Raw genomic sequence first — 17905 nt, forward strand, 5'->3', positions numbered from 1 at the left:
TATACATAATGTTGGAAGACAAAATTAATCTAATACATTAAATAGTAGGATACATATAATATAACAATTATTTAATTCAATATAAAATATACTAGTTTGGAAGAATATGTTACTTAATATTTATTTCATACTTTTAATGTTGTCATATTTTGATATAATACTGAGAAAAAAAAATCAGGGTGTATATATAATAATTATAGTGGAGTATAAAGTACCTGCCTCTGAAATGTAGCGGAGTACAACAAGTAAAAGTAAAGAAAATCGGAAATACTCCAGTAAAGTATAAACTCCTCAAAACTGCACTTAAGTACAGTACTTGAGTAAATGTACTTTCCACCACTGAATACAACGCACCCCGCCCGCTCGCGCTGTCTGGATCAATACAAACCAACCACCAGGAAGCAAAACGAGCAGAAATGTTGCCATATCTGCTTATTATAAGCGACTCTGGGGCTTGTTTTTCTGTAAAGTTGCTCGTAACTATTGGTAGTTGCGGGTAGCGGTTTTTTTGGGGCTCGTTTCTAATAGTGTAGTTGCTTATTAAGGGCGCGCTCCCACCAAGAGTTGGCTGGCCGCTGTTTGCAGAATCTGCCAATGCATTGTCAATGTAAATGTGTGGATTCACGCAAGAGCAGATTTTTCCGCTTGTCGCGCAGACCTTGCGTTTATCTGCTCTCCGCGACTAAGCATAAAACTGCTGGAGGCAGGCGCTGATTTTCCCACTCTGTCCAATCGGGTGAGTCGAAGGCGGACCATCTCAAGACTCAGGAAACACCATGGTGCTCAAGGCTCAAGGCAGCAGGCGATGCGGGCTACTGGGAGGGTCGTGAAAGTGAGTGACAGGCGCGACACTCCCGTTTTTTTCGAATCCGCTGGCTGCAAAAAACTGTGGCCGCGCACAACCTGCGTTTAACAGCGGCCAGCCAACTCTTGGTGGGAGCGCGCCCTTAGGCTTGTTTCACACATTTTTCTAATTATTTTTTAAACCAGTGGTTCTCAAATATTTTTCATGGAACTTGTTTTGTGCCACAGGGAGCGTTGTTAGAATGTTTCAAAGATATTCCAAATATTCCACATTTTATTGTAGAAGTTTTTAATAATAGCCGATCTACAAGCTCACGAGTCACAACGCGTCACATTTCAAATAGCCGATAGTTTAAAGTGCTCATAATGCTTCTTTTGGGCTTGTTTTTTTATAGACCTGGCTGCTTATTTCTCTCACAATATCTGGCAACCCGACAAGCAGGGCAGGAATCACTCTGGGAAGGCTACTGCGAGCAACGCCGTTTTCGTCTGGAATCACCACAACACCTGCGTCACGTGCCGGCGTCGAACGTCGCCGATCTACAAGCCCACAAGTATGGAAGATAATATTGGACTTTATTATCTGCAAAGATTTTTTCTAACCTCGCAAATATTTTGCATTCGTCAGTCGTATTTATATTGAACCTCGCAAATATTAGGCATTCGTCAGTCGTATATTTATTAACGTCGCAAATATTAGGCATTCGTCAGTCGTATATTTATTAACGTCGCAAATATTAGGCATTCGTCAGTCGTAAAAAAATCAGCATTGTAAATATAAAATCGAGCTCTGTAAAAAGTCAAGCTCTGTAGTTATTATTTGCACATTTGTCGCCTGCTTTTTACATGTTATGTTACATGTTTTTATGTGCGCAATAATGTCCAATTCCTCCCTCTCCAACTCTGTAATTTACACCTGGCAAATAATCTTTATGGCTAATAACTCGCAAATGAATTCACAAATGTTTTGACTGCTTCACTCGTGTTTTCTGGTATCTGCAAGTAAAAAAAAAAATCGAGCTCTGTAACTACGACGCACAATATATGCTTTGTGGATCTGATTTCTACACATGTGCGCATTGCCTTCTACAAGTGACGCACACATTACGATTGTGGATCTGATTTCTACACATGTGTGACTCCTTTTTTAAGCGTCACTTGCAAAAACAGTGCGTGAGGACATCACTGCAGCAGAGCATACAGGTAAAGTGCCTATAATCAATTGCCTATAATGATTACTGGGGCATAATCACTAAACACTGAACAGTATTAGACCTAAGAAAGACTCATCATATATTATTTAATTTTTATATTATTTGAAATACATTTAGCTTAGTTTATTATGTAGCAGGACCATGCTAACGTCATATTAACAGGGGTTTACAGGCTGAGTGGGGTATGAATAACATAATCACTGATCACTATTATGCTCCAATTAGACCCTATAAGACCCGATTTTATATTTCATATTTTAAATAATATTTAGCTTATTTATTATGTAGAAATTAAAGGAAGAACCATGCTAACGATGCTAGCGCGTTAGCATCATCATGGTTTATAGGCTGAGTGGGGCATGAATAACATTATCACCGATCACTATATATGCTCATTAGATCCTGAGAGACTATATTTTATATTTCATTAAGATTTATATGGTTACATTTGACGTAAAAACGATTTTACTGTTGTTGTTGTTAGCCATCTTTAGCAACTTAGCTCCCCTTTATGTAACCCATTACATTAAGCAGGGGTCTTCAACAGGGGGTCCGGGACCCCTAGGGGGTCCGAGACCCCTAGGGCGTCCTCAGAGTTACTACAGGGGGGATGTTTGTGTGATAGGAACTTTTTTTTTTTTACATTAACTAGTCCAGAACCCTAGAATTCCTTTTTCTGAGGGGAACATTAGCCAAAAATAGCAGCTCACATTGTGAGCTTGTAGATCGGCTATTTTAGCAAAGAGGTTTGATGTAGAGGGAAAAGGAGCAGATCAAGTAGGCTACGTACAATTATTTAGGGCAGAGGTCTTCAACAGGGGGTCCGTGACCCCTAGGGGGTCCGCGAAATTGTTGTTTGATTAAACAATATTTTTGTTTGATTTTTTTTCTTCCTTTTTTTTTACCTTTTATCCCCCAAAATGTCAAATTGTCTTTAAATATAACATGAATCCATAGCAAACAGATAAATGGAGGCACAATGCACAATAACATGGTATGTTTATGTTTATACATATTTTGTAGAGAATTTTTATTTTGCACACCTACTGGGGCAGGTGCGTAGGAGCAGGCAATATAAAACACAATTGTATACATAAATATACAATGTATGTGGTAGCCTCGTAGGGTAGGGGTCCCTGCTCCATCTCCCCATCAGTTTGGGGGTCCCTGGCCTGAAAAGGTTGAAGACCCCTGATTTAGGGTTTTTAAGTGGTTAACTGTCTGAAAATACACATCAACATGAATCCAACAGTGATGATATTGCTGTCAAGTCTATGAAGCTATCTATGAAATCTATGAAAAAGTTTAATCTGCACACAATGTTATACAATAAGTAGTGGGGGTCCCTGCTTCATCTCAGCTAAGGGGTCCTTGGCCTGGAAAACGTTGAAGACCCCTGCATTAGGGCATTAAATGAGACATATAATTGTGCGCTTGTTATGAGCTTGTAGATCTGCCATTTTTTAATTATAATAATAACACCTGTGTGTGTGTGTGTGTGTGTGTGTGTGTGTGTGTGTGTGTGTGGGGGGGGGGGGGGTCCTGACAACCGGACAGCGTGGATACCAGCCTGCAGACACCAGTAGCAGGTATGTCTTGTGTTGTATTGTATTATATCACATCTTGTATTTCATTTCTAACGCTTACTGGTCCATTTGGTTCCAGAGCAAAATTTCCATTTAGGATCAATATATTTGTAAGTCAAGCTTTTCACACATGAATGCAATAAAAATCCATTCTCATGACATTGACATTTTATGAGCAAAACGTCACGTTTGTCTGCTTATTGCAGTACACCAACCTCACCAAGTCAAATGTACTTCTGTGTGCAAGACGGTGTACATAGAAGAATAAATAATAAGTGTGATGTTCAAAATAGACTGATGAAAATCTAATATTTTATATGTACATATCCTTTTTGCATTCAGGGCCTGCTGCTTGTCCTCTGACGAACAGATGTACATCTCGTTTCTCCTCTCACACCAGAGAGCACCTACCAGGCGCCTACACTCATCCCAGCCACCTAGTAGATGTTTTGGAGCAGGACGTTGTGTGACGTTGTCCCTGCCTCTCCTCAAGCCTAACTGCACCCCCAACCCCACATAATTATGACTGACATGGTTCTATGGCTGTAGGAACAGTGTGTGTGATTGCAGGAACAACATGAGAAACATTATTCTACCAATCACATAGTAAAATCCTCAGTGTTAAACTATAAGTGTGTGTTTAATTGTAACCCAGTGTACCTGTAACGGGTGCATTTGGTTACATTTGTACACTCTTGGTTAAATTAACACTGAGGATTTTACTATGCAGGAGGTGTGAAGCTGATGAAAATAATACACATTACATGCCTTGCATTTGAGTTCAACTTTGGTGAAACATTAATTTTGCCAAGGCAGGCTTGGCCAGAACCTCCATCCAAATTTGATGATGGAGAGGGCCATTATATTTCCACACTGACTCCAGAGAGCCACATTGCATATACTGTCGGGCAGTCACCTCTTATCTCCATATTTTAACTTTTTTCGTAAATTGATGCTGTACTTCGCCATTCTATGTCACACAAAAGTAGCAAAAATAGCCAATCTACAAGCTACATTGGACACAAAAAAGACAATAATATTGTAATACTAGTCACTAATATAGACTGAAGTAATTAAAGTGGGTCATGTTTGCATGTTTGGAATTGTAACAGCTTAAATCAATCAGTATTCTGATATTAAGTGAACAGTATACATGACTGTTACCATAGCCTTGTATTGGTGCATTTGTCTCCAGGGGGATACACCACAAATGAGCACATGTGCCAAGCTATCACGCCAGTGTATTTGAATAAATTAATAGGCTTGTATTTGTATTTGCAGTCAGATCACCTTACCACTATTTTTTGGGAAAAGACAAGACGACTAATAACAGAACTAATGCAAAACATGGTTATCAATTATGTAGTAATTGATAACCATGTAGGTTATTCATACTGAAATGTTGTTGTATTATAATACTGTATATTTAATTTTCCCCTCTGGGAGTCAATAAAGGTGCACCTTATGTTATCATATAATTGTGTCTTGAAATATAAATCTGTAATTCACTGCTATACATTGTACAAATATACAAGTTAATGAGCTGTGTTCTGACCAGAAAGGTTAACATGATGGGAACATAGATTGAAAAAGCAATTTCTACAATGCACATACAGTAAGTAAAGAGACCAAAACATATTTTGTTTTGTACTAAGAATGTTGAAAACCAAATCAATTATCAGTACCAGATTAATAAGGCTAACATCCTCTAGGTCAGTGGTTCTCAAACTGGGGGTCGGGACACCCAGGGGGATCCCCAAATTATTTTGGGGGGTCCCCAGATGATTAAAAGAACCCCCCCCCTATTCTGGGGGGAACATTTGCAGAAAATAGCAGATCTACAAGCCAACAACACGTGCTGCAACCCCTTGTGGGCATGTAGATCTGCTCTGTTGAAAATAGCCAATCTTCAAGCCAACAACACAGCACTGCGACACGTGGGCTTGTAGATCGGCTATTTTCGGTTAATACAGACATGCAAAAGTGTCACTTTTCAGCTACAGTCACCTTTTTGAACCCAAATAGGGCAATTGTGTGACACCTGACCCGAAAGAAAACAACATGTCACCTTTTTCACCTCGGGGCTGTTTGCATGACTGTTAATAGGTTTGGTGTAGAGGGGAAAAAAGAGCAGACAAAGTACTGAGGGTTAATGTCTGAAAATACACATTAGCATGACTCCAACATATGAATAGAAAAGATATGTAAACAGATAAAGAATATTAATTTCCACAACACTGATGAGTGCTGTAAAACAAGTCTATGAAGCTATCTATGAAATGAATGAGTTTAATCTGCAACTCAATTTAATTTTTACTACAATATGTAGTGGGGGTCCCTGCTTCATCTCTCTCTCAGCTAAGGGGTCCTTGGTCTGAAAAACAGAGTCTATACGTGGTCCATTTCTTTTTCCATCTATGAACTTATAGATCTTCTATTCTGCTGAATGTTTGCCTAGGTCACATGGGGTCATTGGGGGAGACACCAAGCTAGATGACTGAATTGGTAATTGGCATCACAACAAGACTCCAACCTAGACGTTCAACCAATAGTGTCCAGGAGAATTACCCTCCCATACGCCCCATCCCCGCTCGCGGCAGCGAACACTGCAGGAGGGTTTTTTCTCCCCCCTTTTTTATCTCTCCTCACCTTAATGTTGGTGTATTCCACAATATTCCACAACATTCCGCAAAAAAACAACAACAGACAGACAGACAGACAGACATAGATATACAGCAGACAATCTATGTCTGTCTGTCTGTCTGTCTGTTTATTCTTTTCACAAAATAATGTAGTGTATACAGTAGCTATAGCTAGGTTGCCTGAGTTCACTCTACCGTTCAATTAATTGCTTTTCATTTGAAGTTAGGAAAATAATAATCTCTCAAGTGTTACTTCCTATTATAGATTATGCTGATGTTGTGTATGCAGAACACCACAGAACCTCATCTTAAGCCTCTTAATGTTTTATATGACTCCTTGTGCCGGTTTGTCTTGAGGTCTATATGGAACTCATCACTGCCTCATGTTCACCTCACTCAATTGTTTATGCTTCTAAATTGACTGTACCTGTAGGGATATATACACTGATAGTAGTTGCACTGTGCCCTTCCTTCTCTTCTGTTGTTTAACAGCTGATGATGTGGTGTTGGTTGGTGGGGTGGGTGGAAGAGGGTGAGCAAGCTATCTGTGTTTGAATGTATCTGTATACTTGTATTGTATGTGTGTATCTGTCTGTTGTTAATGTTTTTATGGGACCCCCTCGAAAATGAGATGCTGCACCCCAAAGGGCTATCCCTACAATAAAAACCTGAACAAATCTGAATATCTATCATGGTGTCACAGTGCTTATTTACAGCTAATAAACACAGGTTGCTGTTTCACCATGTTGATATGTGACATGACATCATGCTAATTTCTAACTGGGCATTTATTGTGTGATACACCAACATTAAGGTGAGGAGAGATTTTGTTACTGTGCTAAAAAAAAGCCTAACCAATTTATAGATTTCCTGTAAGCTTGTCTAGTTTTAATCGTTGATATATTATTGTGATAGCTATAGCCTATAACAAGGGTTCCCAAACTTTTCAGGCCGTGACCCCCCAAAATAATCCCCCAAAAAAGGAGTTGAGATGTTAAATTTAGTTTGACTCGGCTCCACAGATAAATACATTGCAAAAATAGCAGATCTACAAGCTCAAAACACCTCGCATTTGTGAGCTTGTAGATCGGCTATTTTCACAATGTTTGCCTCTTTCTTAGGTCATATTTGACAATTTGTATAGTTTTATTTTATAATATAATATTTTTTATAGTATATATATTTTGTAACTTTTTTCGATTTAGAGGTATTAAAAAGGTCTTAAAAGTCCTTAAACTATCACTTTAGAAATGTGAAGATACCCTGTATACGCTTATACTGTATTTGACTGACTGACTGACTGACTGACTGACTGTACCAGGGAAATTAGGGCACAGCAGGTGAACATACTTAGAGGTAATCGGCGCACTGCACAGAGACAGAGGAGTTTTATTTATTTTAAATGTATATTCAAAATAATTAAGTAGCACAATTTCAACGGCACAAATTAGAGCACAAGCACAAAAAATGAGATTTATACAGGGGCCAGTTTCGAATTGCAGCCAAGTGCTCTTTTAGAGCGGTTTTATAGATAGATATATCTGTCCATCTGTCTAACATTGATGTAGCCATAATGTTATATTATAATCATGTATGTATATATATATATATATATATATATATATATATATATATATATATATATATATATATATATATATATATATATATATATATATATATATATATATATATATATATATATATACTCAAGTACTGTACTTAATTTACAATTACAATTTTGAGGTATTTTTACTTTACTGGAGTATTTCCAGTTTGCAGTACTTTTACTTCTACTCCACTACATCTCAGAGGCAAATATTGTACTTTCACTCCACTACAATTATTTGAAAACTTTAGTTAGGCCTACTAGTTACTTTGCAGATATACATTATTATATTATAAAACCATACATTAAACATTTAAGCCCTATTGTATACACAATGGTGCCTCCTGCTGGATTGTGTAATAACTGCAGCCCACGGGAAGGGGTGGGGGGCTGATACACACGACGCACTGTTTACACGCGACACACTGTTTCTGCAAGTGAGCTAGCCTCAGATTGGACAAAAATACGTCACAAATGACACGCGGCCACAAGCTGAAAAAGAGGAGTCACACATGTGTAGAAATCAGATCCACAATCGTAATGTGTGCGTCACTTGTAGAAGGCAATGCGCACATGTGTAGAAATCAGATCCACAAAGCATATATTGTGCGTCGTAGTTACAGAGCTCGATTTTTTTTTTTACTTGCAGATACCAGAAAACACGAGTGAAGCAGTCAAAACATTTGTGAATTCATTTGCGAGTTATTAGCCATAAAGATTATTTGCCAGGTGTAAATTACAGAGTTGGAGAGGGAGGAATTGGACATTATTGCGCACATAAAAACATGTAACATAACATGTAAAAAGCAGGCGACAAATGTGCAAATAATAACTACAGAGCTTGACTTTTTACAGAGCTCGATTTTATATTTACAATGCTGATTTTTTTACGACTGACGAATGCCTAATATTTGCGACGTTAATAAATATACGACTGACGAATGCCTAATATTTGCGACGTTAATAAATATACGACTGACGAATGCCTAATATTTGCGAGGTTCAATATAAATACGACTGACGAATGCAAAATATTTGCGAGGTTAGAAAAAATCTTTGCAGATAATAAAGTCCAATATTATCTTCCATACACAAGGCGTAGCGGACACGACGCCTTGTGGGCTTGTAGATCGGTGACTTTCGACCCCGTTTGACAACGAAACCTAAACAAATCGACGCTTTTTCCCAAGAAAGAAAAACGAAAGTCAACAGTATAGTTACTGACTGTTGGCTTTAGTTTTCCTTTCCTGGGAGAAGGCGTCAGTAACTAACAGAGAAGATAGTATAATAATAGTTTTATATTTCACACAGCCCTGCCGTTGTTTTATTATTATGATTTATTCTTTTCAATAATAATAATGGAGAACATTATGACTGTTGACAGGAAAAGAATGTCGTCGTTTAATTGTTTGGTCGTTCTCGTCGTCATTGTTTGTAGCTTCATTAGCCGAGTGGAATGTCAAACTACCACAACTACTACTCTAACTCCAATTGGAACCTCTCCCTCTGCTGTAGAGGTTCTAAATGGGGCAACTACACCACCCCCACCAAGTAAGAAATTAAGAATGAATACATGCAATGCATAAATATATAGACCCCTTAACAGACGACGTCACACTGGTTGCAAGCGATAAGAACCAATATTGCGCGCGCAGGTCCAGCACCTTGGGAATTGATTGCATGAAACAATCACCTGTGTGTTCAGTCTCAATGTTGGTAAACAAATAATTGGTCTATTATTATTATAATTACCAAAGCATGTCTGAATTACCTCGTTGATTTATGTGGGATATTATTAATAACCTGACCTACTATATATCTGCTGTGTGAACTTTACTGTAAATGCGTCACAGCTCAAGCTGTGATGTCAGGTGTAAAACATAATTATTATGTCTATGATTATTATGATTATATTTATGATTTTAATAACTGTACTCCTCTGTGTTTTCAGCCTGTACTTCCCACACGGCTTGTGACACATGTGTAGGCAACGCCAAGGTAAGACTGTTTACATAAACATCTGTCTGAAAAAGTTAAAGATTACACAGTCAACTTCATTGATTAAACTCGGATCATCTGGTACACCCTTAGCCTTGGATCAAGAGACTATCATTCATACATGTATTTTATCGAATCATCAGATATGCAAATGTCAAAATCTATACAATACAACTAGTCTGTCTTGAACCATGGCTAGTACACCCTCAGAATTACAAATGGATAAATTAGCATGGATGGATGGATAAAGAGGATGTTACTGTGTAGGTGTGATTCATACATTTTTGTATTTTAAAAAGACTAAAATGAAAGTTTGATAATGTTGTTTGTTTATGGTGTCTACTGAAATAGGTTTTAAAATGTTGCCTGGTTGCAGTGCTTCTGGAAATAGAAAGTTTGTCAATTGCATGCAGTGCCTACTGAAGGTTTTTAAAACGTTGTGTTTGTATGCAGTCAGTGTAGGCAGCGGTCATAGCCATGCTGGCTTGTGGTGGACATTTTTGACAAAATGATTTTTTTGCCATGGACATACAAATGAGCAGACAATGATATTACCAGAAACACATAAAGAGCTTTAGCCTTAAATTGCCTTTACAGGTCTGTAACTCTGAGAGTGCACAAATGGAACCAAATGGACCCTACGGGTCCATTTGGTTCATTTGTGCACTCTCAGAGTTAAAGGGTGGTTGAAAATAAAAAGTTAGAGAACCACTGTCCTAGTGTACTCCTAATGTGCCATAGTTTCGTAGTAAATCAGTGTCATACATATTCTGAAGAAAACCGAGAGACTGACATTCACTAATTGGGTCTTATAATCAAAATAAGAACATTATAGTGTTATGTAAAAAACTAAGAAAGCTAAAATTTGCCACTGACAAGGCCAAGTCTTGCCACGGACACATCTGTCCGTGTACGGACACATTGATGATCCCTGAGTGTAGGATCCCTTGAAATAAGGAACCGTCAGTTATTTGGAAATGGAAACTAAAAGACGTGTCCCTTGTTGAACTGATAAGGGACACATTGTTCCTTATTTTGGGGAATCAGTCAGTGACGCACATCTTGCAAGTTCAAACAGCTCATATACATACAGTATACGATTGGTTGATTGAATACTTTATTAATAGTACATGTAGATGTTGTACAATCAAAAGTTATGCTAAAAGGATAACACAGTGACACTATAATACAGGATGTTAAACACTTAAACCCTCTAGACTAGACCTGAGATGGACTGCTTTATTCAGTCTACTACACCAAAACTCTTTGTCAAAAATAGCCCACAACGCCCTACAAACTCACAGCGTGTAGTGAGCTTGTAGCGCCTATGGATGCTGGGGTTCAAGTGGTTAATATAATATACAAAAACTGTACATATATACTTTTTCTAGGCATCCCTTATTTTTCTTAGACATTTCAGGTAGTTGGCACTTGGCAGCCCTAATGCAGTGCCCACTGAAATAGCAGATTTTTTAAAATGTTGTGTTTGTTTGTATGCAGAGCTTTTGAAATAACATGTTTTTTAAATGTTGTGTTTGTATGCAGTGCTTTTGAAATACAAGGTTTTTTAAAATGTGTTTGTTTGCAGTGCCTGTGGTGTTTTACCAACAACACATGCACAGACTACCCTGTGAGCTCCCTGCTGCCTCCTGCCTCTGTGTGCCAACTGTCCCATGCCCGATGGGGGGTGTGTTGGGGTGAGTTTTTTTTTACCACTTAACCATCTATTCTTATTTAAAGGGACCAGACTTATAACTGTACTTGGACCACCTTTTCCCCTCTACACCAAATCTCTGTGTAGAAAATAGCTGATCTACAAGCATGTGTTGTGAGCCTATAGATGTTCTGCAAAGGTTCCCCCCTAAATAGGGATGCTAGGGTTCAAGTGGTTATTCTAGGGGTGCAACATTCAAAATAATCAATTCAATAGATTATAAAAAAAATATCGATAATACATTTTAATAAAATAAATGAACGTTAAAAATGTTAAAGGAGAATTCCGGACAAATTAAGTAACACGAGTTGCCAGGTTCTGGAAAGAAACAAGCATCCAGTGTTAAATCGTTCGCCATTAACGGCAGGCTCGCAGGAATTTTCAGCGCATGTTTGACTATCATGAGACTCTACAATGAATCGTAGTAGAGAAAAAAATAACATTGCATCGGTTATAATAGACGAACTTCACTAACCCACGCGCTCCCATTATGACAACGGAGGGGGTTTAAAAAATGACGACAGGGGAATATATGGAAAAAAATAACGCCACTTTTTACGTCGCTAGGTGAGTAACGAGACATGAAAGATAACACTTAATTTGTCCGGAATTCTCCTTTAACAAAAATAGCTGTTTTTTGTTTTCTGTTTACAAAGTGATGTGAGCTTGTAGATTGGTTATTTTTGCTATTTCTTTGCGACACTGTTTTATGATTAAATAGGCGAGGGTTAATCAGACTAATCGATTTAGTTAATTATAAACTATTATATTTGCGACAATTCGTCGGAAATAAAACATTTTTTTTTAGAAAAACATCTTCTCGATTATTCAACTAATCGATTCGAATAATTGAAAAAGAAAATAAACAATAGTTGTAGCCATACAACTGTCAATGATAAACATAGTACATCCTGAGTTGATTGTTCATCAACTAAGGGGTCAGGTCAGGTAGAGTGTTCTGGTCCGATACCTGGCACCGTCAACTCGGCAAGTAAGTTAAAAATGTTTTGAGGCCCACAAATAAAATCATACCTCAAATGCAGCCTCAAATTAAGTTTAGTGGCACGCTGCAGGGTAATGCTGTCTCTACACACACACCCAAACATTGAACAACTCTGAAGGAAGAAGTGCAGTCTGCACGCTAGAAATGGCTCCCATAGCAAATGTATTTATTACCACCACATGACGTCTATGGGCCTGCAGTTCATCAGACAAAAGACAAGCTGTGTCTACAGTATGTCTCAAAAACAAATACATTGAAATGCCTGTTTACATTGTAAATATATCTCAACAGTCACACAGAGCAATGGCTTTTTTTTTTTATCGTTACCTGACATAGAAGAAACAAGGGCTTCATCTTGCAACGTTACTGAATGATTGTATGAAAGAGGAACATTATGCCGTCAGCTGATGTGATTTAGCTGTGCAGCAGTGGTGTAAAGTAACTTAAGTACATTTACTAAGCTTCCTTGGGTTGGGATTTGATTTACCTGCTGGAAGTGGAGTCTTGTGTAGTTTCACTACTGTGCAGTAGTAATTGTGTTAAAGTGCCAGCAGGTGGCAGCATTGCCAAACTGTTGGCAAAGCAGTTTTTGTCTCCATAATCTCCAAATTTAGTCCTTTTTTATTTTATTTTTATTTTTCCTTCTGAAATTCACGGCAGATGTTCATCATGTAATGTTACGCATCTGTGTCATTTTAGATTTCTTTGGCTATACAAAAATAGAAGATATACAAGCTCATAGCGTGGCACCGAGTGCCGCACTATGAGCTTGTAGATCTGCTATTTTTGAAAAAGTAATCGTGAAAATGTGTGCAAATCTTTGAATACATGTATACATTTTAACTAAAATCTTTGCTTTTGGGGGTCCTTGGAACAAAATATTTTGAGATGGGGGGGTCCACGGCCAAATACATATCATTTTGGGTGGTCCTTGACATGAAAAAAGTTTGCGAACCACCTTAAAAAAAACTGACATTTGTAGATTTTTTTAAAGAAATGTTTGCTTAAAAAAAGATTTACATTCAAAGATTTGCACATTTTCATGATAAAAAAAAATTAAAGAAGATCTACAAGCTCATAGCACGGCACTCGGTGCCGCGCTATGAGCTTATATATCTGTGCTATTTTTGAATAAAACAAAGTATAAGATAATGACAGATGCGTTCCCGGTCCTAATGGGTTATTGTGGTCTGTTGTTTCCAGTGAACTTCCAAGCTCTGCTCATCGCCGGGGGAGTGGTGGGCGGGACCATCCTCATGATCATCACCGTGTGCTGCTGCTGCTGCTGCAGTGGCTGCAGGAATACGTATCATTTTAATGTATTCCGTGGTACGTATACAGCTGCACGTCCATATAAGGAAAAAACAGCCGTATATGGCATTGCTGCTGCTGCTGCTGTGACACATCATTTTGTTGCTGTCGGGTGGAAACCTCATTATGTCCAAAACCGTTACTTTTCAGAAATCAAATTCAAAAGTAAGGAAAAATGCATCTCAACAAGCTCAAAACGTGTCGCATCCCAACAGTTTTGAGCTTGTAGATCGGCTACTTTTGCTACTTTTGTGTGACACTGTAGTATGATGAAATAGACCATTAATTTCCGAAAAGACAGCGACAATATTATTGATATAATAACACAGTCTCACGACTCAAGTGAGCTGAAAATACACTGTAAATCCTTGAGTATTCATTTAACACTGGGATTGTATAAAATGAAACCAAATGGTCCACCAGGTACGTCCGTACAAAGAAGAAAAGGCCTTTATATGGCGTTAGTGCTGCGACAAATCATAATGATATCACAGTCACGACTCGAGATGTGAGCGACTACTACACTGTGAAATCCTGGAGTGTTCGTCCATTTGGTTCCATTTGTACACTCCCAGAGTCAAATGAATACAGGATTTTACTGTGTGCAAGCTATTACACTATTGATTGGCATTATTAAACACGTGTGCAACTGCACGCGCGCGCGCGCACACACACACACACACACACACACACACACACACACACACACACACACACACACACACACACACACACACACACACACACACACACACACACACACACACACACACAAACACACAGAAGGCTACATCCTATCTCAACTGTTACTCGCTTCCAGTTGAGTAGCCTCTTCCTTTTTTACCCCAGCCGTTGAGAGCCATATTCAGTGCTTGTCCTATTATGCTGCAGAGAATGAAACATCCTCAAATACGGCCCCATACTGGATATCTCAGCGTTTTGTTGAAAAATTAAAAATGTCATGTCAGTCAGTAGTCAGGGGATATTAAAAACATCTTGGAATAAATTCCTTACCAAAAAAAATCTTCACCAATGTGTTTGTAAAAGTGTCTAGTAACACATCTCACAAAGACTGAAATGCAGTTTCCCTAGGGGAATTTTTGACAGCTGCTGAAAGTTGGGGTACCCACCATAACCTTATGCGGGGAAAAAAAGATCAAAATTGTATTCTGTTTTAAGTAGCATGTGAGGGGTCAAACCAGGGTGTTTTTATGATTCTGAATCCATTGCAAGCATTTGTTTTGCACCAAAACCACTCCTTGGGCTAGAAACGGCCATAGCCATCCTTTTCCAGGTGTACTTTTTGTGTAAAAAGCCCATTGAGATTGGGCCGTTTTTATCCCAAGGAGTGGTTTTGGTGCAAAACAAATGCTTGCAATGGATTCATAAAAACACCCTCTGTTTTCACTGTTTTCATGTCAAGGACCCCCAAAATGATATGTATTTGGCGGCGGACCCCCATCCTCAAAAGCCCTGAGGGACACCGGTTACCCATATGGGGTTTAAGTGGTTAAAACCGGGAAAGTATCCGTGTCCTTTAAAAATTTAGCGTTGGCTATTCAGAAATAGCAGATATATACAAAAATATAAAAAAAACTACTGGTTTAGAAGGCATCTGTAGAATCAGCCTGTCTTCTCTTTAGGTTTTATAAACATGCTACATTGAAAAAAAGAACCTGTGTTCCAGTGAATCCAATTTCCTAAAAGAGTAACGGTTTCCACCCGACAGCGACACAATCTATACGGCCTCACTGTGACTGAGCTTAATTCAATGCATTTGCTACAGAGGTCTGGGGTGAGGCAGCAATACATAATTAAATTTGACTTCTAATCAGGTTCTGTATATTCCTTTTGTTCCCCTCTACCCCCCCCCTCCCCCCTGTTCCTGTTTCTCTCTCTTCCTATCTGTGTCTCTCTCTTTCTCTCTCTCTTTCCCAGGTTCTGTTCTTTGAGAACAAAAATTGAGAATGAGTAAAGCAGAGTTATGGAGGAGTATGGAGGGCACCCTGTACGTACAGTACGGCTCTGCGACTGGCCTTATGTTGGTGTACTTAGAGTGAGAAGATCTCTCTCTCACACATACACACAGACAGACACACACACACACACACACACACACACACACACACACACAGACACACACACACACACACACACACACACACACACACACACACACACACACACACACACACACACACACACACACACACACACACCACATGCCTGTAGTTGTAAGTATGTGAATCCAAAAAAAGGTTATTATTTAGAATAATCATATTTAAACAAAAATCACTTTTTGAGGGGCTGAGGCCGTAGGCTCGGAACCTCTTTGTATCTGTTGCTTTTATTATTCTTCCGCCGTTTTTTCTATCACGGGCTATATGGTAGAGGGCTATGCCAAACGGCCAATCCACGAAACTCACAACCATTGGCCAAAGGGTGGCGCTATAGCAATCAATTGAAAAATGCAAACTTTGAACAGGTGTAACTCATGCCCTGTTTGACCTACAGCCATGAAACTTCGATACGCACATGCGTCTCCTCATGCTTAACAACTTTTGTGATCTGACCTCTGACCTTTAGATCTCCCACCATTTTGAAATATATGAAAAGCAGTTGAAATCAAACTCCTCGGGTATTTTTTAGCAATCTGCACGAAACCTTCTACACATGTACGTTGGGCCTATACAGACAGAATTATTGTTTATTGGATCTTGTTTAGTCGATACACTTATTCGTTTTAGCTCTTGCTCATTTGATTTTGCTATTTTTATCTTCTGTTTAAGAAAGTAGGTAGCTGATATATTGCACTTTTACCTTAGCGCTAGGTATACTCTTGGTTGCTTGTTTTAGCAGAAAATGCACTTAAAGGGTAAGACCACTTTGGTAGAGGTTTGGGTTGTGTAGTTACCTTGCCATGATGTAACTCCAAAGGTGGTTAATAAAAATGTCAACTTCCTGTTGATTTTACTATTTGAAGATCTGGATCCGGATCCGCGGATCCAGTCCAGGTTTTCTACTTATTAAAAATGGCAAAATCAACAGGAAGTTGACATTTTTATTTAAAAAAAAAAACAGTACTGGGTTTGGTGATGTTCTATATTGTCTGAATCAACTTTGTTTGCGTTCGTTTATGTGCTAAAAGAGTGACTTTGAGAGCTGTTTTACCGTACAATGTAAGTCAATGAGGAGCATATTTTGAATGATCAATTTCTAATCAATGGAGCAATTTTTTTTTATTTCTTGCCCACCTTTGGAGTTACATCATGGCAAGGTAACTACACAACCAAAACGTCTACCAAAGTGGTCTTGCCCTTTAAGACTTCTGGTGATTAGTAGTTTCGTTCCCTACCTATGTTGAATGCACTTATTGTAAGTCGCTTTGGATAAAAGCGTCTGCTAAATTACTGTAATGTAATGTAATTATGCTGGATTTTTTCTAAGTGATAAAATTAAGCTTTTATGAGCCAATGAATATTGCAGTTTTATGAAAATTATTCGTCTGCCCCTAACATACGGATTGATCCCTCCGTGCTATATATGACCACCTCAGCTGAGTTGAGCTGAAAAGTAGTTTCCCCTGTTGGGATCACACTATTATATCTTCACTATTTATAGACTATTTATAGATTCTCCTCAAAACATTAGCACCCTACTCCTCCTACATACTTTCACTTAGAAACTCCATTCAAACTTAAAACATCCAGCTTACTGTGGACACCTATTCTTTTTCTTTGAAATAATGTGTAGTTTTTCAAATATTTAACTTTAAGTGCCCAATGCCACGTTAATGGCCATGGCCATTTAAAGGGTAGCAACATTAACAAACACATGAGTTTATAACTGTTACAATGCTCTATACCTCAGGGAACCAGATTGCTCATATGCTGTGTTGCTACTGCCAGGATTCGATCCCATGACCTTGTGCTTCTTCTAGAGCTCTTCCAACTGAGCTACCCAGACTCAAGAAGAATTACACATTGACATTTGATCAACGTGCAATTTTTACACTACAGATTCT

At 38.5% G+C, this 17905-nt stretch overlaps 1 protein-coding gene and 1 long non-coding RNA gene across 2 annotated transcripts; both read left to right on the forward strand.

Annotated features, from left to right (window-relative positions):
• The first annotated feature begins 1979 nt into the window (after nt 1–1979).
• Nucleotides 1980–5069, forward strand: LOC308083359. The gene is made up of 3 exons (XR_013932992.1): nt 1980–2007; nt 3576–3607; nt 3947–5069. It is a non-coding gene; the product is annotated as an uncharacterized lncRNA (long non-coding RNA).
• A 4144-nt stretch (nt 5070–9213) lies between these two features.
• LOC308083177 (uncharacterized protein) lies at nt 9214–16104 on the forward strand (the record flags this gene model as incomplete). The annotated part of the gene is made up of 5 exons (XM_080425362.1): nt 9214–9406; nt 9807–9853; nt 11442–11550; nt 13774–13899; nt 15820–16104. The coding sequence occupies 5 exons, from the start codon at nt 9214–9216 to the stop codon at nt 15831–15833; spliced, it is 489 nt and encodes a 162-aa protein (XP_080281488.1). The 3' UTR covers nt 15834–16104.
• Nucleotides 16105–17905: the final 1801 nt, after the last annotated feature.

The sequence above is a fragment of the Gymnoscopelus braueri genome (assembly GCF_963280865.1).
Source record: "Gymnoscopelus braueri genome assembly, chromosome: 4".
NCBI lineage: Eukaryota > Metazoa > Chordata > Actinopteri > Myctophiformes > Myctophidae > Gymnoscopelus > Gymnoscopelus braueri.